The following is a 21,878-nucleotide window of genomic DNA, read 5'->3' as shown; positions in this document are numbered from 1 at the left end:
CCGGAAGCGGAAGGGGCGCGGTGGGGCGCGGGGTGCGGAAGGGCGGGCGGAGGCCGCGGTTTCGGTTCCCGTTCCCGGGCCGGGGGCGCTGCGACGGCTGCAGCCGCGGGCCTGCGCTCCCTGCTCCCGCCTCCGCCCCTCTGCCGCTCCGCCATGGCGGGCAACACCGGCAACCTGCAGGTACAGCGGCGCCGGCCCTCTCTGGGGCAGGGCGGGCCGGGGGCGGCGGGCAGGGAGGAGCGCGGCCGGGGCTGTCCTGGGTCGGGGCTGTCCTGCGGGCGGAGCGGCGGCACAGGGAACACGAAAGCCGCCTGCCCGCCGGGCCGAGGACACCGTCGGGAGAGCCGCAGGCAGCCGCAGCCAGGGGCGTGTGGTGGGAAGTGGGCTCGGGGCTCGGCGCGGCTGAGCCCGCAGGGTCACCACTCATCGGCACCGGGGTTGAGACCCCGGCAGGGGGTCCCTGACCCCTCCGGGAGGGGGTCCCTGCGAGCACCAGCCCTGCGGGACCCGATGCCTAATGCCCGTCTGGGAAGCGCTGTTGCCTCTTGTGGTCTGGACGCATAGTTTGGCTTGTGTTTCTTGCTGTAGGAAGCCCTTACCTGCTCCGTTTTCTGCTTGTGTTAACCCTCAGTCGGGCCTGTGTAATCGGTGCTGCGGCAGGCCGGCAAAACAGATCCAGAAGTGACCTGTGTTCAGAACAGTCTCTCTTCAGCTGTTTGAACCGTGGTCATTTCCGTATGCAGTGTTTACATAGGCAGTGTAATGTTTATACTCGCAAAGCAGAGGTTATATTGCAGGGTCTAGAATAAGCAGAAGGGGGATGACACCTGTTAAGGCTGACATTCTTTCTGAGGGTGATATTCATCAAACTATCAAACTATGGCCTGATGAATGTGGTTTGTGCCTTAGGGATAGTTAAAGCTGGTCATCTATGCCCTAGTTCATAGAACTTTCTAATAATGATTTTCTGTTTGATAGCAGTGGTGTTCTTAGAATCATAGAATCACAGAATCAACCGGATTGGAAAAGACCTCCAAGATCATGAAGTCCAACCCTTGATCCAACACTGCTGTGGTTACTAGACCATGGCACTAAGTGCCACACCCAGTCTCATCTTAAAAATCTCAAGGGACAGTGAATCCACCACCTCCCTGGGCAGCCCATTCCAGTGTCTGATTACTGTCTCCGTAAAAAATTTCTTCCTAATATCCAACCTAAACTTCCCCTGGCAGAGCTTAAGACCATGCCCTCTTGTCCTACTGCTTGTTGCCTGGGAGAAGGGACCAACACCCACCTGGCTACAACCTCTTTTCAGGGAGTTGTAGAGAGTGATGAGGTCTCCCCTGAGCCTCCTCTTCTCCAGGCTGAACAACCCCAGCTCCCTCAGCCTCTCCTCATAGGACTTGTGCTCGAGTCCCTTCACCAGCCTTGTTGCTCTTCTCTAGACCTGCTCCAGCACCTCAATATCCTTCCTGAACTGAGGGGCCCAGAACTGGACACAGTACTCCAACTGTGGCCTCTCTAGCACAAAGTGCAGGGGAAGAATCACTTCCCTGGTCCTGCTGGCCACACTGTTTCTGATACAAGCCAGGATGCCATGGGCCTTCTTGGCGACCTGGGCATACTGCTGGCTCATGTTCAGCTTCCTGTGCAGCTCATGTAAGGAAGTATTAGAGCTGAGAATCTAATAGCCAGGTAATCGTCTTTGGCTGTTTACAAAACCAGGCAATACATGATGTAGACTTTTTCAGAGGAGCAGGTCTGCAACATGCCCTGTTTTCTCGCAGTTCTGTTTTAGCAGGTGATCTTTGCCATTTATTCTTTGGATTTAGTGCCATGTATATCATTGTCTTTGTTGTACTGCATCCAGGAGTCATTGGGCTGCCCCATAGTAACTGAAGTCACTGAAGGGACTTATGAAGAAAGAAACTTCTGTTTGGGGTTAATTTTTGCTCTTTTGCTAGATTTGAATGGTGCTTAGAGGGGCCTAAGGGAGCCAGCACAAAATGAGCCCCAAGGACGGGACTGCCCATTCATACCTGGGAAACTGCTTATCAGCTCCTGGCTTCTCCAAAAAGGAAAGAATAAATCCTGTTCCAGAGAAACAGATGTGTCCCAACACTTGCCACAACAGAGCCATAGAGTCTACTTTATTGGTTCATTGGTTTTAAATACCTTTGATTTCAGGTAGATCTGTTGAGATGATGTTTGCTTCCAAGACAGCAATGCAAAGCAATAGAATGAGAGATTTTGTTGTTTCTGTCATGTCGGTTTATTTTGCCCGAAACACAGCAGAGTGTCTGGATAGTGGCAAGAGTATCTGTACTGGAATGTCTAGTGGAAAATCCTTGCTGCAGGTGAAGCTCTCCACCTTGATCTCTGACATTAGTCATCCTGAGCATACTAACAATGCTTAGCAAAGCAATTGAATGTGAAAAAATAGGTGAGGGGCTAGAGAAGATTTATTTGGAGTTTGTTATCTCTGGCTAACCAACTGCTTTTTTTTAACTCACATGAAGGAGTGGTTAAAACAGAGAGTTTTAATTGTCCTGAAGTGGTATTGGCATTCCAAGGAGGAAAGTGTAATAAAAAGTAATAAGCACTTAAGAGCAATGAAATAGCGGTGATAGCAATAAATCCACTGGCCAGTGTGTGCAATATGGTAGCTTAAATCACAGATCTATTTGAACAAATAAATTACAAATCTGTTCATCACTGCTCACAGAACGCTTTTGATGCTTGAGATTTGGATATGTTCTCTATGCTTTTTTGTGTGCTAGTAAATTGCTGTTCATCAAAGGATGGAAATACTGTGTCGTGTACAATACAGCACGTAGGACTTGTAATCGGTTGCCTTCAACTTTTGGGGGTAAATGTTGAGAAGCAGGAAAACTCGCCATCAAAAAACAGGGTAACAGCTTAAAGCATCTCCGATGGTGCAAACTGCTTTTGCACAGCACTTAATTACTTGTTTGTGTTACAGAAAGCAATAGACCTTGCTAGCAGGGCAGCACAAGAAGATAAAGCAGGAAACTATGAGGAAGCCTTCCGCTTGTACCAACATGCTGTGCAGTATTTTCTCCACGTTGTAAAATGTAAGTGTAACATATTGGATGATTAAGTGAAGTTTAGTAGTCAGATTGCACAAGAGTAACCTCGTATGTTAACATCAGTATTTAAATTTTTACTCTCGTCAACAGTTGATACTTGCTAATTGTAGTTTGGCTGACGTTGTATATTTTTCAGCTTTTGCCTTTCCTGTGTTGTGTGCTTGCTGCATTCTTGAAAGAAATTGGATTATTTTTTACTTGTGTTTTGTTTTAGGGTTTTTTTAAGACAAGAGGCAGCTATTTGCTGTCTCTCTTCTGGACTTTTGTAGCAGTGTTTCAAGCTGGCCACTGCACGAGGAAATGTGACAATAAGTGCAGGGATCCCTACATTTCTGTTGTACTGAAGTCCATGTTACCCATGAAGTCTTTGCTGTATCCACAGAGTGGTTTTTGCTCCTTTTAACTCATGCCACTTGCCTTTCTACAGTCCCTCTGCTGGCATTTTTTGCTCCTTAATGTCATGGTCTTGCTGTTCATCTTGGCCAAGAAAATGTATAAGATGGATTTGTATGTTATAACTTTTCTTCAGGTTTACATATTCTCATTATTTTATGCTTTTTCACACTTCTGTGTAACATTTTGTGCCGTGTCCAGTGCTTGTATGCAAGGAGTGGGCCTTCTTAATGTAGGTACAGCCCTAATCTAAGTGGATTAGGGTTGCTTGCCTGACGTAAGTGCACTTAAAGATCTCCGTGATTTGGAAAAAACCACTATTTTCTTTATAGTTTCTTTATAGTCCTTTATTATTATGATAATTTGTGTTTATCACTTCTTATCCATTTATGTCCTATAGACTTTCTCAGAATATCACTTTCTTTTAACAATACTGATATACTTTTGGAAACTTAACACATAAACTTGATGCTAAATGTTGATTGCTGATTTGAAATACTGTAATAGTGACTACGAGAACAGTGTGGCTGTTTAAACACACATAATTCTTTCAGATATTTTATGTAATTTTTTTCTTTATCTTTTAAAATTAGCAGGCAGTGGAAAAATCAAGTATGCCTCTCAATAAAAATTGCTTAGCACAAGCAGCATCTTGATGAGCTATTTTAGAAAATCAGTTATTAAGGCAGTGTCTAGCAGCTTGAAGGGCTGACACAAAAGCTTCCAGTGCCGTTATCCTTAATCCTTTACAGTCAAATTTTAAGCCAAGGCAACGTTCAGGTGTATATTTGATTTCTGTTATGTGATACATCCTTCCTGTCACTTCTTTCCATGGCATAGTGGAAAAATAAGTAGTTGAGGTATTCGGTTATGTGGTGAGCCCTCAGAGGGCTATATTGATAAGATATAAAGAAGACAGAGATTTTGTCTTGTTTTCTGGTGACGCACATGTGTTTTGCTGTTAACTAAGAATTATTTCTCTTCAAACTTTTAGATGAAGCACAGGGTGATAAAGCAAAACAAAGCATTAGACTGAAATGTACAGAATACTTGGACAGAGCAGAAAAGCTGAAAGAATATCTGAAAAAGAGAGAAAAAACTGCACCAAAACCAGTTAAAGAGTCTGGTCCTACTGATGCAAAAGGGTATGTTTTTGGAGAAGGTAAAGCAAAATACTTCCTGAACTCAGCTTATTCTAAAATTCAACTATTGAAAGATCATTTTGAGTAGTGTTTTTGAAATGCTTCAGGTGATGACTGTGCTGAAATATAGTGGGCTAATAAAAATACCATGAATTACCATCACAGGCATTTCTGTGCTTGTTTACTAAAATTTGTGACCATTTGCATAGGAAATTCACTGAAGAATGAAAGCTGAATCCAATGATTATTGGATTTAATGGCAATGAGCCCAATGACTTTTAAAGTTTTTCTGCATTTAAATACTTACTAACTAGAAAATAAATTTAGATGATGATTACTGGACTTACTGAGTTTGATCTTTCTCACACTTGATAAGAGGTGAAAAGTTCTATATGGGGTAAAGTTCTGTAAGATGGACCGAATCACTCTAATGTCTTGCTGCTGCCTGGTCTCTCTGCTAGTTTCCTTTTATGAGATTTGTTTCTCACTTTGCATATCAGAGAGTTGAACAAGCAGAGTCACCCAAACAAGCCCAGCCTCTTTTGCTCTTGCTATTGCTGTTATAGGAGAGAGGAAAATTTCAGGATGATAGCTTCTGGTGGGGCTGCCCTTTTAGCAGTCCTGAACAGCTGAAGTTGCTTAGTTGTCTCTTAAAATGTCACTCTTTCATCTCATCAGTTTCATTTTTTGAGCTGTACTGTGTCCTGCTGTTTTATTTTTAGAAGGAATTGGTAATACCACAGAGGCTACATGTATTTTCATGACCTGCACTCCACTTGTTCACTATCTAATCTCTTTTTTCCTTCTTTAATTTCCACTATCCTTTGTTCTGATGAGAGTGTAGGGTTTCATAGTACTAGGTGTTATTGGCCAAGTCGTGTTGCAAGTCCAGATTGTCACTTTTGCCCGATGTCTACAAATAAACCTTTTTATTGCTTCTGTATTGCTGAATATGAGGGTTTTGTTTCCTGAGGGCTGGCTCAAAGCATGTAGAAGTGTGTTAAGAGTGCTCAGACCCGTAAGAGGAAGTTGAAAAGACAAGGAGGGTGAATTAGAAAGAAATTGTAGAAAAAGTTTAGGAAAGAGAACAAAAGCGGGAGTACAATCATGTAAACTTGTACAGGTCTAGAAGCATCTCAATGTTTATTTCATTCCTTCCTCAGCCTGATGTTTTTTCTGCTTTTTGCATTGTGACTTTTACCCTAAGACAGCAGTCTCTCTTACTGTATTTCAAATTTTTTTTCCTTGTTTCCATATCAGGAATGACAGTGATGGGGAAGGGGAATCAGAAGATCCTGAAAAAAAGAAGCTACAGAATCAACTTCAAGGTAATTTGAAGCATCCTTTTCTTTAAATAGGAGTGACTTCAGTCAAGCAAGTTCCTACATTTTTGCCATCTAAATGTTATGGGTAAACTTTAATGTCTGTAAGTGGCTCAGCTAGTATGCTCAACACGTTCAAAAGCATAGTCTTTCTGGAAGTATGGGCTTGTGTGCCATGAATTTATACAGTGACTATATTGAAATGTATCTCCTGTACCCTGTGCTTCATGTTAAAATTGTACCATCTTTCCGGACAGCATTTTCCAACAGGAGAAGTTGCAAAATCCCAGATAGCTATAGGCTAAACTGAATCAGTATTTTTTTACTCTTAAGTGAATTGAAGTATTGCCTAGGGCTAAAGTAATGAACATCATACAAACACTTAGTGTAAGCAGGACTGTTTTCACAAAAAAAAGCTTGTGCTCAAGTTTAGGAGTAAAGAACATGGATTATTTCCCATTTATAATAAAGGGCAGCATTTTCTCATATGCAGTGCTGATGCTCTCACAGCTAAGTAGCATCATAGTTTGGAGTTTTGAGCTCAAATTCAGAATAGAGTTAGTGATGCAGTGTATAGCAGCCACCAGTAGTTTTGTGCGCAGTAAAAAGGAGGATTTTTTCATATTTATTACCCTTTAATAGTGAAGAACTGTTCAGAGCTCCCCTGACAGAAGGTGCTTATGGATCTGAAGAAACCTCATTGTTCTCCTGTTTTTCAGAAACTGTCCCATGCTGTTTCTACTTCGCTGCACACTTATTTAATGTTATGCACAGTTATATGGGACAGTTTCCTATTTTTTTAAAAATGACAGAAAATTGCTGAGCACTGGACTCTTATCCTGTTTCTCACTATAAAGACTTTGTTTCTTCCTACATGAATCTGACCTTCAGGTCCTATTTCAAGAATAGTTTCCTGCACCCGGAACTTTCTTGGTACTTTCTATAAAATTACAACCACCTTGCTTGTACATTTGATTGCTTGAAAGTCTGAGGTACCTTTAAACTTAACACAGGTGTTACTCAGATAACAAGATACAAGCTCTGCGTTGTCTTCAGACTACTCATTTTCATTTTACTTCCTATAACAGCCACAGAAATTTCATGTATTTAATTTTGCTTCCTTGTTACTCCTAGCCGAGTTTGCCTTATGGAACTTTCCCATATTTGTGACTATTTAGATTTTAATTATGATAGTAACTTATGGTGGAAGAAGTGACCAGGTGACACTCAGACTGGATAATAGTTGGGGGTCTATTGTCATTACTCTTGTTTAGAATTTTAAAGGCCTTTTGCACTCTATTGCTTAATCTTCCAGCTGTTCATTTACACCTACAAAATTAGGAAGCCTACTGTTCCAGCTCCATTTCTGTCGTGGTACAGGGGATCTCTTACAGTGCAGTGATTTCAGTTGCCATGGTATGTCTGGTCTAGATCACTGATATTTTTACTTTGAAATAATCTCTTGTTCCAATCGGAACTGTTACTTGTTCTGCTAATTGTTTTAATGATGGAGCCCATAGTTTTGTTTAAGAAAAACTGAGATGTAATCAACCTAGCAAAAGAATTGAATGCATTGAAAGTAGGTGGTTGAATTAATTCCAGTATATAGATTGCAAGTTAAGACAGTTCACAATTAACTTTCTCTAACATTTTTAGCATCTTAAACGATATGTTGTTGGTTTTGGACTCTAAATTCCAAACTGTTAATAGTTGCAGTTGTTAACAGAGATTGTTCATGTCAATCTTATAGAGAAGGAATGCAGCAAAGGAAAAACTCTCCTTTATTTGCTTTATTCATTAGCCAGTGAGTAACAGTAAATTTTCAGTCCCATAGAAATAAAAAAGCCTTAAATTACTTCACAGAGCTCTGAATGCATGAGATGAAAATGCTGAGAAAATACCTGGTGAAAGCCAATTGTGAAATTACAGAAAACCCCTTGTAGAGAATTAGGGCAACCAAAACTTTCATTGTGTTTGAATACTTAGATAAGCATTGGATTGTTTGGCATTTGTTCATATGTGAAAATTTCTCTTATCTTTTGGATTTGCCTTTGCTAGGATTACAGTATCTAATATTCAATTATTATCTGAGTTCCAAGTTTTTCCATCCAGAAGTAGTAGAAACAAAATAATTCTTAGCATGTCAGACTAACCAATCTGAAGTCTGAAGAGAAGGCTAAATTACGGCTCAGTTGGCTGAACTCACTGATTGAAGAAGATGAGACTTGGTGATAAACTTTGAGAGAACGTGGCTTGACTAAGAAGATACTTCTGCAGCTAAGCAGGCTCCATATAACCTTTCTGACACTTTCAGCCCTAGCTCTCAAACTTCATTACCATTAGGTAGTCCAATTGTTTGCTGCACATCTGGAGATACCAAACAAGTTACTTCATCTGCTGGAGAATCTTACACATCCTGAGCTAGTGCAGCTACATTGTTTAAAATGAAATTTTAGATTTTTTGGGAAGTGCAATTGTGGTTTAGTGAGGAGATAGTTCCTGCAGGACTTCTGCTAACTCACAAGTATTCTGGTTATCCATGCTTTATTTTGGTAAAACAATGTGACAGATTTCTGTAGAAATAACATCCATTTGCCTACTGGAATTCGGTGTTTATATCTACTTAGAAATGCCTGGTTTTATTCAGTGTTGACATGAGCATATATTTTTTATATTATTCTTTTTTGCCAAATGGAATTTGCTGTAGTTGTGAAAAGATATGTGCATCACTAACTTATACAATCCTTTCTTATAGGAGCAATTGTTATGGAGCGACCAAATGTCAAATGGAGTGATGTTGCTGGCCTCGAAGGTGCCAAAGAAGCACTTAAAGAAGCAGTCATCTTGCCCATTAAATTTCCACACCTGTTTACAGGTCAGAATTACACTTATTTACTGTTGGCCAATCAGGACTGACACTGGGGCCCATGAAGTGTGTTATGCCAGTGTATCAGAGACTCAAGCTGAGCTCTTATCAAAGAGATTGTGATCCATCTGACAGAAGTTTCATGGGTAGATGTGGAAAACCTCAGAGTACATGAGAAGGGCATAATCAGAAAATAGGTTCAGTCTTTCTACAGTATTTTGAAGACTGCTGGTTTCTCTTTTGCAGGCAAAAGAACACCCTGGAGAGGGATTCTCTTATTTGGACCACCAGGAACAGGAAAGTCTTATTTAGCAAAAGCTGTGGCGACAGAAGCAAACAACTCTACCTTCTTCTCAGTATCTTCCTCTGACCTAGTCTCAAAGTGGTTAGGTGAAAGTGAAAAGTAAGTTGGAGTTGCCAGAGGTCCAGGAAAACATTTTCAACAAGAAATCAATATAGAGCTAGATGAGTTGCTGTAAAGAACTTGAATTTGAGGGAACGGTTTTGTCTTTTTAAAAACAAACTCGAGGTGTTTCTATGTTTCCTGCTGCAGTACCATGTAATGGTATCATCATGTTCTGCATTTTGAGAAGCTGCATCTAGATCTTTCTTCAGGGCTCAAGATAGTTTTAAAACTAGCTCAGGAAGGTTTATGGAGCACCATGGAGCTCATTCCCATTCTGAATTCAGCTGTGATTGCACACTCTATCACTCTGAAGTGCTAGCTTACTTTGCTTCTTGGCATCTCCCCACTCATCTGTCCCAGCAACTGTGTGGCATTCTTTTGTCCATATGAAGGTGGTTTTTTTCTTCATTCCGATTTCAAACAAAATCTGAAAGACATAAGGGACTTGTAGAAATAAGCTGAAGGAGAAGAGCAGCCATGAAAGGAAATTTCAGGGGTCCCTATGCTAACTCTTTGTTTGTTACTATGTCATATGTAAATAAGACCAGGAAACCTGAAGTGATGTGTTGGCTGCAGTCTAGAAGTGCAAGAATTTGTCCATCTAGGCTTCCAAAATCTTCCCTGATAAATCTTCTCTGAATTAATCAAAAGCTCTGGGTTTATACAGAAAGTACCTTCATATAATGATGAGAATACTTGTCAAAACCATGCTTCAATAGTTTGAAGTGTGAGACAACTCAGCAACGCTATTTAAAGTTGATAGATTGAGGAAGAAAGGCCATAAAGTGTTTGAACTGAGGGGGTTTTTTTCCTCAAAAGCTGGAAACCTTAAGCTGCTTTTCTTCTGTTGCAAAAGAAATACAGAACTGGAGTTTACCTCGGCATTAGATTTTATTTGACTTCATTTGAGACTATTGCTTGAGATTTAATGCTGTAATGTGAAAAATTTTGCAGCGTGTTCCTATTTGTTTTTCTTTTTAACTTAGTAAAATGTGTAAATGAAATATGACTGGAAGTATTTTGGGTTCTATTTTTAGGGGTTTTTTGGGGTTTTTTTTTTTTTTTGCAAACCAATGTTTCTTGTCATATAGTAATTATTTCATGAAGTTGTATAAAGTAGAAGTACAAGTTATTTCTTACAAAATCCCTAAAATTAATTTGATTAAGTTAAATAAGAGAAAACCATGCTCCTTTGAATCTGTCTAGAGTGGTGGTTTTGTATAGTCCAGGCTGTCATGTAGAAATGTAAACTGAAAAAGAGCTTTTTCTTGCAAAACCATGCCTGGAGCACTCTGAATTTTTTCATCTCTCTTTATGCTGGGCTGTCTTGCTCAGTGCTAAGCCTTGGAGCTGGAAGAATGTTGTGTCTTTAAATAGCTTTATATTAATACTTCTTTTTTCTTGCTTTCTCTGAGGGGAACTACTGTTGTGTGTTTTTACTGATGTAACTAATAAAATTATTAAGATAACTGAAGCTGTTTTCTTCTTTAAGATTAGTGAAAAACTTGTTCCAGCTCGCCAGAGAAAACAAACCTTCTATTATCTTCATTGATGAGATAGATTCCCTCTGCGGGTCAAGAAGTGAAAATGAAAGTGAGGCTGCTAGACGGATAAAAACAGAATTTCTAGTCCAGATGCAAGGTAAGTTTGGTTTTCAGAATCAGACAGAGGAATTAAGAGATGTATTTCAAGTGTAGCTTGCATGAGAACACTAAAATAACTGCAGTTCCACCTCATTACATTTTGATGACTTTTTAAAACAGTCTCTGCTTATCATCTAAACGATGAAATTATTTCTGTTCTGATATAGGGGTTGGTGTTGACAATGAAGGAATCTTGGTCTTAGGAGCGACAAACATACCCTGGGTTTTGGATTCTGCTATCAGGAGAAGGTATGATGTAATTTTTTTCATGGTGTGAAATTCATAACTGGTGTGAAGGTTCAGTCAGAGACTATTTGAGGTGGTAATCCAGCTCATGTTTGCAGCCATGGCTAATGTTCTGCAACTCAGTTCCATGAGACAGACCGAGCCAAACTAATAGCCTCTTGCCCCTTTAGAGAGGTAGGTTGTTCACTCTTATATCAGCCTTGTAGTTTATTTGATTTCTTGGTTAGATGATTATGCTTGAAGAAATGGAGGAGTTTTCTGCTTCCTTGTTGGTTTTCTGGTGGGCTTGGGGAACAAGTTAGAAAATGCACACTTCAGAAGGGCAAGAGAGGGCAGAGCTTTCCTTTTCAGCTGTTAATGAACTGCTGAGTAGCTTGAATTCTTTCATGGAGATGTAACCTTACACAGAAACACCATGGTTTTCTATTGGTCAGGTATAACTTGTGATTTTCAGTGCATGTTTTAATTGCTGTTTTGTAGATAAAGAGCTTCCAAATCTCTATCTGATTATTTGGATCTTTCTTTGAGCTGCAGAGCAAGCAGAGGACAAACACAGCTATATGATATATATGATTATGTTGAGATGAGGGCACAGCTTGCATAATGGTCATTTTTGTAGGCTAAAGAAACATTGCTTTTTTATGACTGATGCTGACTTTTATTTATATACTTCATTCAAGCTGGCCATACTTACATTTGAGGTTGGATCACGTGACCTGCAGAGGTCGCTTCTAACCTGTATGAGTATAGTGTTGTGTGAGACAGATTTAGAGGTGAACATGTTGCTTAAAATTTCAAGTCACTCCTGAAATTCCAGTTGTGTGGTCCATGGTACAAGACAGACATAGACCGATAGAATGCGTCCAGAAGGGAGCTGTGAAAATGATGAGAACACCTCTCCAATGAAGGCAGACTTAAAGAGTTTGGGCTGTTCAACCTGGAAAAGAGGCGGTTCTCTCTGGAGAGACCTTATTGTGGCCTTTCAGTGTATAAAGGGAGATTATTAGAAAGACAGAGAGATGTTTGTTGTTTTTCTTCCAAGGCCTGTAGTGCCAGGGTAAGGGGTTAAAACTGAAAGAGGGTAAGTTTAGGTTGGACATAAAGAAGAAATTTTTTACTATAAGGGTGATGAAACACTGGCACAGGTTGCCCTGAGAAGTTGTGGATGTCCCATCATTGGAGCGTTCAAGGCCAGGATGGGGCTGGATGGGGCTTTGAGCAACCTGATGTCATGGAAGGCGTCTCTGCCCATGGCAGGAGGGTTGGACTAGATGAACTTTAAAGGTCTCTTTCAACTCAAACCATTCTCTCATTCTGTGCCCACAAGACTTAAAGGGATTTGTACAACAGTGACTGTAATTATAGTTTTTTTCCATGGATTTAGGCCACTCTGTCATGTATATCGGGTTAATTATGTTCTATGGAATTTGAAGTCACTCTTGTTTTGTTGATGGGAGGTAATTCCCACTCTGAGAACAGATGCTGCTTCAAAGGAAGAACTGCAGTTACCAACACTTTCTAGTGACAACTCTATTGAGAATGTGACTTCAAATTTGCTTCCAGCTATGAGGTTTCCTTTAATTTAGTTGGAGAGTGTAGAAAATTGTTTCATCAGTTTGTTATCAGGTAGTTCTTTCTTTGAGTGTGAAAACTGTGCAAATATACTTCAACACTTAGGCTTCTTCATCTCAGTTTTTTCTTTTATGACTCAAACTCCGCTGGAGAGTATCTGGGAAAACTTCAGTCTGAAGAGAAGATTTTTGTAATGAAATGGAAGCAGTTATGTTCTGGGTGTTAGCTTACGCTAACTGAAGTATTATTTATGAGAACAGGTTGTTGAATATTTGCCTTAGATTTTTCTGAAAGGTTTATCATACTGAAACTGCTTCTTTCTAATACTGTTAGGAGCAAACTATACGCTTATTTGCATAGGCTTCTTTCCACTGTGCACCTGCATGAGCTAGTATCTGTGGAACACTTTGTTTTTACTTTTTTAAACCAGGTTTGAGAAGCGTATTTATATTCCTTTACCTGAAGACCATGCCAGGGCTGCAATGTTCAAACTCCACCTTGGGTCAACTCCAAATCTCCTAACAGAATCAGATTATCGAGAGCTTGGAAAGAAAACTGAAGGCTATTCTGGTGCAGATATAAGCATCATTGTACGTGATGCGCTCATGCAGCCTGTTAGAAAAGTGCAATCAGCTACTCACTTTAAAAAAGTAAGTAGGAATCAAAAATCTCTCACATTCCCTCTAGTCCTGCTATAAGTCTGGTGGATCTGGTTTCTGAATATTCATGCTATGACTCTTAATGTCTCTAGAGAATGTTAAAAGCATTCAGTTTGCAGTTTGACGTAAATGGGAATATTACAGAGGTGCTCTTTTTCTGTCTCAAGTGTTTCTTAACATGGTGGGGAAAAAAAAGTATTCCCTCATACACAGGAGAACACGTGGATTATACTTGAACACATTCTGTTTATTTGGCATATTTTTCAAACCGAAAAATTAAGGTTCTTGTAAAGTTCTGGTAAAAACATTGAATCAGTGTTACTTGTGACAGTAGTAAAGGGGCAAGACAAAGGAGCAAGGTCTGTGTTTCATTGTTTGGGCAGTGTGCAGCACCCTATGGACACTATGCTGTAATGTGGAAACTAATTTATGATTAGTTAGTTTCATACCAAGAGCCTATCCAAACTATATTGCTTGGCTTATCTTGCAGTTACCTCTACATGCCGTGTACTGACTTAAGAAACATTTCTTCATGATATTTGGATCTCAGAAACTTTATCTGACAAAGAACCAGTTGGCATTCTTTACCACCAATCTAAATCAGTTAGATCTGGGAATGTCTTTTCCCCGGAGAATTTGCACATATGGGTCCTGCTCAAACTTAATTGTTCTCTGTAAACGATTGAACTCTTAAAAACAGTGTGATTATAAACAGAGGTTAAAATACATGAAATACGTATATTGGTTAAATAAAATTATATTTTTCATTTGTAATATTTCTTAGAGTAGACTCAGACTACAAGTATTTTTTGTTTACATTTTCAGTGCAAACTTTGATTTTTACAGAAATTCACGTATCTTAGGTGAAGGTAGGTCAGGGTATTCTGCAGAGGTGTTTGCTGCTGTAAAGGGAAGCTTTAATTTGCCACTCCTTAAAAGAGCAGGTGTGGTAGGAAAAATTTTAGATCCTAAGCTATCAAGATATGTACCATGTAACTTGTGTTGGCAGCAGTTCTTTGTCATCTCAGTTACAATTACAGGTTTTTTACCAGTAAGTCAGGGTTAAGGGCCCTGAACTGAACAGCTACACTTATTTTGAAGATACTCTTTTTCTTTCAATGTAGTTTCTTCCAATGAGCACATTCAGCTTAAGATTCAAAGAGAATGACACACTTAAGTCCAGTGTGGTCCAGAATGTGAGAGGACAATAAGTGTATCTTCTGAGGACACCTCACAGTAACACTGTGGTGTAAGCTGTATTTGTTGTTAAATAAACAGCTATTTTGATATATCAAGAATTTTCTAGATGCTTTCTTCCCTTAAGCAGTGATGTCTGAAGTATTTGTCTGTTGTTGACTGTAACTGACAGTGACATTTCTGGCTAAAGGGCTGTTACCTTTTAGATTTTGTTCAAATTTGGAACAATCTGAGGCATGTTTCAGATTGCCATGGAGCAATGAAATAACCTCAGTTGTCACAGTTTGCAGAGCAACCCAAAAGGAATTCTTCCATCTTACCTTTTTATTCTCAAAAAAAAGGAAGGAAAAAATCCAACAGCTGCAGTACTTTGAGGGCTCTGACATAAGCCAAGTTGATTCCACTTGTGTTAATACTTTAATTGGATGCGATTTCCTATTTTTATAAGCAAAATCTTAATGTTATTATTTGCATCATAACAGATGACTTGCTTCAGTTCAACAGTGCTTTCCTCAATTGTTAGTAATCATTCCTTGCTCTGTGTTATAATTCAGGTTTGTCAGAGTGCATTTTGAATATTGCAATCTGCTCTCCAGTGTTGTGCTCTAAATGCACTTTGGAATAGCAAATCCAGTTCTCTCTGTCAAAAATACCAAGTTAGTGTGTTGTCCTTCAGTCTTTGCATATGCTTTGCATTCCCGTGGATGTGTGGGGCTTCAGGTAACAATGACGTAAAGCAAAATCGTTGGTAACAGGTAATGTGTTGCAGAAAGGGAACAGATGCCTGGTGTATCTTTTTTGACTCTTGTCAATGTGTCTGGGGAAAAAAGGGTGTGTTGTGTTATCCCGGTAGGTGGCGCTGTTCTCTATGGAGCGCTACTCGCGTGGTGCCGGGAAAGGTGCTGTGGGAGCTTTGGAATGCTTTGGAAAGCTCTCTCCGGCTTCCTGACTTGACGGACTCTCAGGGAGAATTACTGAGAAAGCTTTAGAAAGCTGTTAACCAGTGATGAACGAACTCCCAAAGTGACCAGGAAGTGTGGTCTTCACCAATTACATTTCCTGGCATATTAGTTTTCCGCAGAAATCCTTGGTGTTCAGAGGAGGTGGCTTTTTGGATTTGACCTGATGTGAATTTAGGTATCTACAGCTTCGTGTTTTCAAGGTGAATGATACCCATACTCTTACAAAATTTTTCTTTCACAGGACATATCTTCCCAATGGGTAGGCCATCTGCATAAAATCAAGAAATGTTTTTGCTCTAGGGTGCTGTTCAGCTGGTTTTTTGTGTTTAAAATTATAACTCCTATAAACTGAGTGTTTTCTTATTTTTAGGTAAAGGGACCATCAGTGTCTGCTCCAAACACAGTGGTAGATTTGTTCACCCCTTGCTCTCCAGGTGATCCTGAATCCATAGAAATGTCATGGATGGAGGTCCCAGGGGATAAATTACTGGAGCCTCAAGTTTCCATGGTAGGTATTCTTTATAGCTTTTCTTTCTTGCTTTGCAGAACCCTGAAAAGACTTTAAGGTGAAGAGTTTTTCAAGACAATTGGATGAATTGTTTGTTTTCAGAAATGCTGCACATACCAGATAACCAGATATTTGAATTCTCAATATGCAGCACTACAGTATGGCATGCTTACGGAAAAGCCAGCTCTCTATCCCTGATAAGCAATTCTTTTTGTTCTTGTCTGCTGGCATGCAGCTGCTGTTCTTTCATCCATGGGCAGCATCTGGCTCTTCCACAGTTCTTTCACTTGGCTTTTATTCACTTAAAACCTTTGGGGTCCCTGTACCATGATATGCTTTCTTCCCATCACTCTGTGGCATTAATACTGGGAAATGGAAAATTACATTCACTGTAAATTGGGGCATGATGTGCCATAGGTAAATATTACCCATGAAATAAATACAAGCATAAACAATAAAATGTAAGAAGATTTTGGATGTAGTGGTAGTTTTGGTTAAACTTCATCACAGGTGATACAGCTCTTCCAGCTGTTTTCTTTGTGTATATTAAAATACTTTCTTTGGCCTAGGGAATAAAATACATCATTTTAAGACCATTTTCAGTTTTAGTTCACTAAAAATTAATTGCTGGACACTTATTCTGCATTTTTCCCCAAGGGCAGCAAAAGCACATTCTGAATTTAAGTACAAAGTTCATGGGAAGCACTTAATAACAAATCCATGCTGCTGTCATTTCCTGTGCGCCAACAGTCCTGTAATGAATGAAAGAAATCCGTGTATTTCATGGGGATCACAAACCTCTCAAGCAGTAGGCACTGCTTTGTAAATATAACCCTCACTATATTTCAGAAAAGAATTTTCTGTGCCTGTTTGCATACTGAGGAAGCACAAAAGGATGTATGCAGCTTCAGGCCTGCCCTAAAACTTCTACCTGTGTGGTCTAAGTGGATTTTTAATCAGTCTTTCCTGGAATTAAACATAACAGCTCCTTGTGTGCTCCTAATGGTACCTGGGCTCTGATGCACTATAGTGTCCATAATCAGTTCTTGTCTTTATAGAGATCAGGCTTTAATTCTTTCTAAGCAGGGTACCTCTGATCTGATGAGAGAAATATCAAGTGTAGAAAATCATGATACTAACTTTTGGATTTAGCCATAATTTTATAGTAATATGAGGTGTTGGGCATCTACTTTTTTTCAGTTGCCTTTAACTAGGACTTGATTAATTTTCTTTCCCTTTTTTATTCACAGAGTGTTTTAACTGCTGCTTTCAACTTCATAGATCTGTGATTTTTCTAAACTCCATTTTCTAGCATCTAATTATTATCTAGGAAATTTACTAAATTGAAGAGACAGAAATTACCAGTCATGAGCAGTAAAACTTTGCTGGAGATGAATCACAATCTGTTTTTCTATCTTGCTGGACTGTGAAGAGTACATGGGGACATCTGATTCTTTTCCACTCTAATCTGCTGTAAACAAGGGTTGAAAACAGTAGCTGACAAATAAAAAAAAGGAACTAAGTTCTTATCAGGAAAAACAGATGAATAAAACTTGAATGGATGAGTGCCTTAAACCTAAACCTGAGGTTGTGATTTTGTTATTGGAAAAGTCAGTAACTGTCGTCTGTCTTGACAGTGTTAAAATTCTGCCTCTGTGCAGAAATGTTCAAGCTTACTTTGTTTTGTGTAAATAGGAGCTTTTTAATGTTTTTTTTTAATGCATATTCTTTTTTTCTCTGACAGGCTGATATGCTCAGGTCGCTAGCTAGCACAAAACCAACAGTTAATGAATTGGACCTGGAGAAGTTAAAGAAGTTTACAGAAGATTTTGGTCAGGAAGGCTAAACCAAAGATACATGTGGAGCATTAGAACTTTTTTTCTTTTAAAAATATTCTTGTGTCTTTATTGATGGCACTTCAAATAAATGCCAATAAAATCACTCCTTTCCTACTTTGCAGAAGGAATAGAAGATACTTTTGCAAAGACCCTTAAGCTTTTGTATTGTATCGTTTTCCTCAGATGTCTATTAAATGTCTTCTATTGAAAAATAATACAGAAATACAATTTTAGGGTGAGACAGCAAAGTGATGTGGTAAAGTCTAATAAATACTAGAAAGCTTTAAATTAATAGTTCCATTTTAGGTAGTGTATTAGATCTGGATACAAGTGAGTTTTAAACTCCCAGTAGGCTCAAAAAACCCTTTTTTGAGGGGTGGAAGAGAACATATTTGTCAGGTGTTTTCGGTATTAGTCAATCAGCGTACATACTAATTGCTCTCATTTCATTTAGGAAAATGCAACAAAATTTGCTAATCAAGCATACTGCAAATGTGGGTTGGTATGAAAGTAGGAAGGAAAACACTTTGAGGATAAGACTGCGTGGGCCAATATTTTGCTTAAATACTGATGGACCTGGTATTTGGCTTTTTCTGCTATGCTGTGTTAAAATTTTGCCTTAAACAGCGAGCTTTTGTTTTTAACTCTTTACTGGCTGTTACACACTGTCACTATGCAATTTAACAGACGTTTGTTAAATGCAAGTAACTCAGAAGGTGTTTTGCTGGCTGTTCTTGGCGGGGGGGTTGTTTGGAATTGGTTTGTTTGCTGTTTTGGTTCTTTTAAATCTGGATAAACTTTCTGCAGCAGTTTGACTAAAATTAGAAAAAAACCATTAGTAATACCCTGTAAGATCCCATGTCCTGAGGCTGGCAAGGTATATGTAGTCTTTGGAGAATGTATGGGAGGTATTTTAGGAAATAGCATACTTTCACATATGAGGAGGTTATAACAGATGTTTTAGCCACAGACTTTCTGATGATAAATTAACCCAGAACCCCACTGGTAACTGTAGCATATAGGTTACATCAATTTAGTGCTTAAACTTCGAGAGAAGGCTGGCAGTTTAGTACAGAAGTAGCACTTCCATTGCTCTTTTTCTGAAGAACTGCAAATGGAGATGTGCCTGAATGTAACTTACAACACTACAGCATCAGCATTGAGTTTGTGCCTTGTAAGTTTGCACTGGCTGTAGATATGAAACATCATTAGGATTATGTAGAATACTCTATCTTCCATTATCATTGTATAGCTCTATCCTGCAAATGCTTTGTTTAACTTGCATTAAAAGAAATTTGCACATTTTAGGTGTGTATGTTCTATATACATATACACATATTTGATAATCTTTTGAAGAGGTTTGGTTTCTTTTCTGTACATATTTTGTGTACGTTATAAATCATAGGATGGGTGACATTTTCTGTACTTAAATGAAGTAAAATGTTAAAGTACAACATCAGCTATATTCTTTGAGTATTTCTTCAATGTTATGTTCAAGTTTTTCCTGCTTTATTATTTTTTAGACTTGTTTCTGTGTTTAATAGCTAAACGAAATATTTAGTTAAAAATTCTTTGATCTGCAAGGTGCTGAGCTTTTGTTTACTAACATGATGAAAAATTCTTTCCAAAATCCTTCAGTTACAGCTTTACCTTTGTCTAACATCAGAATGTTATGTAAATGTGAATCAGTGGGCTGCAAATCTTTCTGTTGACCTTTGTGGGTACAGCAGGAGAGGGAGTGGGTGAGGGCAGGAATTCCAGTGGAGGGAGGTGCAGGTAGCTGTGATTAGTAAACTTAATCCTCGTTGCAACAAGATCACTTTTTTGTAGTTTTCTCTTGTGAACACTTTAGAAGTGAGCCACATACTGTCAGGTCTGTCACTCAGAGGTTTGAAACAACTATCTGAAGTACTTGTCTCTTGACCTTTTTTTAAAATGAGAGTCCTTACTGCAATCTTAAAATTCTCAGGAACATTCTCTCTTTTTTTTTTTCCTTTTTGTTGTAAGCTGATTTGTCCTATTGGTTTCTAGAAGCTTAACTGTATAATATCTTATCTTTAATGTAAAAGAAAAGTATACTGTATGTTTTAAATTTACATCTTGCTGCTTGCTCATTTGTGGGATGACATCTGTAACAGAACCTTTAATGTTTGATGTTGAAAGTTGTTTTTAGAAATATATTCCAAATAAACTTTGCTGCTTGGACTTGCAGCTAGAAGGACAATTTTTGATTTGCTGTCTTTGTAAAATGACAATAATATATATCACAGAGCCTCTTAGCCAAGTAATCCCATAATAATTATAGCCAAATTGGGAGGGGGGGACATGCAAAATCACTTTTTAGTTTTCACCGTTGAAAATTCTCTAAATGAAAGAATTTATGAAAGGTTATATTTGTCTGTAAATACTGGACAAATTAGTTGTATATTTTTAATAAGTATGATCTTTGGCTGGTTAGCTTACAAATTTTTTCATAACTTCTGGTGTTACTGCTTACTGTGACCGCAGTATGAAGAAATGTCATTTTCCTTCCTGTGTGTAAAATAATTTTTCAATTAAATCACTTGTATGTGTGTTTTTTGTGTTCTTCACAGTTGGTTTCTTCACAATGACATTAAATTTTGTATTTCCTGGTATACCTCTTGATGCATATACTCATAGGGTTAGAAGAGCACAGCAAATTAACTCTTACATTGTTTCCTATGTTGCCTGACTGACCTCAAATTCCAGAGTCTTGTTTCCTCCCTATTTTTTACCTTTTTCTTTTTGTCATTCTCTAGCATGATAAAAACATACAAATCTATGAAGTTTTTCATAAATCTCCTAAAGTTTTTCTTTTTTTTTTTTTTTTTTTCAAAATCTGCTGGGCTTTGAATATACTTATATGCTTTTGTTTTAATTAGTGGAGCAGAACACGTATAGCTGAGGAATCTGCTTTTGTTCATGCTCCTGCCTGTCAGAGTTTGCTCTTTTTGTCAGCTGAAGCAAAGAAGCTGCTGAATGTTTTCTGCTCAAGTGTTTTAATCTACTTTTGTGTTTATTTATTCTTCTTAATAAGAATATTCCAATTTTTTGTTGTTGTTGTTTTTATTTCTGAGGATTATCTTGACAGGAAGCTTTTTAATAGTTCTGAATGTGTTGGAATATATGGGAACGTCTTCATTTCAATGTTTAAGTTTCCTTCCTCCAGAATGACAAACTTGTTTCATGATTGGCTTCCATACATGTTTTTGGTCTTAACCAGATTCATCCTAGTAATCATGGTTCACTTAAAGCCATTCCTGTAACTTACGTAAACTATTGCAAGAACTCAGTGGACTGTTTGTTTCCTACTGTGCTGTTGATAATTAATCCTTATCAAAACATTGTTCCTTTTAGTCTTGAGCAGGAATCTTTTGTTGTAGCTCTTACGGCATGGCTTCAGTGCTTACCCCTTCAGTTTTTCTTTAGCTTTTTATTAACCTTTTAATCTAGTGATTTTATTCCACAAATCCTCTGTCATCATAATTAGCTTCTTAAAAACTCTTAATTGTTCGTTCATCCTCTGTCCTGGCATTTGTGTAGTGACAGCCCAGGTATTAGATAAGATTGTCCTGGTTTTATCTTTTGGTCCCCGTGACCTAATTACAATTCTCTCTCTCCCTCCCTAGCTCTACATACCCACACACACGCCCTTCTGATGGTAGCTTTTTGACTAGGTCATTGTTTTGTGCCATTTTGTTTACTTGCCGTTGCATCCTTTATCCTACCTAAGACACTCCAACTTGATGAAAGAACACTCAAGGATACTTCTTTTCTTCATCACATCAACTCCATGTTTATGAACGTTGGAGTCCATCTGTCCATACCATGTGTGCACTGTACCTGCCACATGTACAATCTGCTAGTCTTTTGCAGAAATATGTGACATTTTTGGGCTCATTTATTTGAACTTCTCAATCATTAGTCATGAAAACACAGTACAGTGTCCTACGTGCATCATTGCAGGAGTTTAGTTCCCTTCTAAATACGCTT

The 21,878-nt window shown here is 38.7% G+C and overlaps 1 protein-coding gene across 1 annotated transcript; it reads left to right on the top strand.

The window, feature by feature from the left end:
• Positions 1-56: 56 nt before the first annotated feature.
• On the top strand, positions 57-20,088 carry VPS4B (vacuolar protein sorting 4 homolog B). Its single transcript, XM_027727941.2, has 11 exons — positions 57-180; positions 2,984-3,095; positions 4,498-4,648; positions 5,906-5,973; positions 8,723-8,842; positions 9,080-9,236; positions 10,732-10,880; positions 11,050-11,131; positions 13,131-13,350; positions 15,889-16,026; positions 17,771-20,088. Exons 1-11 carry the CDS (start codon positions 154-156, stop codon positions 17,870-17,872), a joined length of 1,326 nt encoding a protein of 441 aa, XP_027583742.1. The 5' UTR covers positions 57-153; the 3' UTR covers positions 17,873-20,088.
• The last annotated feature ends 1,790 nt before the right edge of the window (positions 20,089-21,878 follow it).

This window comes from Pipra filicauda, unplaced genomic scaffold (genome assembly GCF_003945595.2).
Source record: "Pipra filicauda isolate LSUMZ 115617 unplaced genomic scaffold, ASM394559v2 scaffold48_size3843733_pilon, whole genome shotgun sequence".
NCBI lineage: Eukaryota > Metazoa > Chordata > Aves > Passeriformes > Pipridae > Pipra > Pipra filicauda.
Note: the sequence above shows the minus strand (reverse complement) of the source record. Positions and strands in the feature narration are given on the sequence as shown.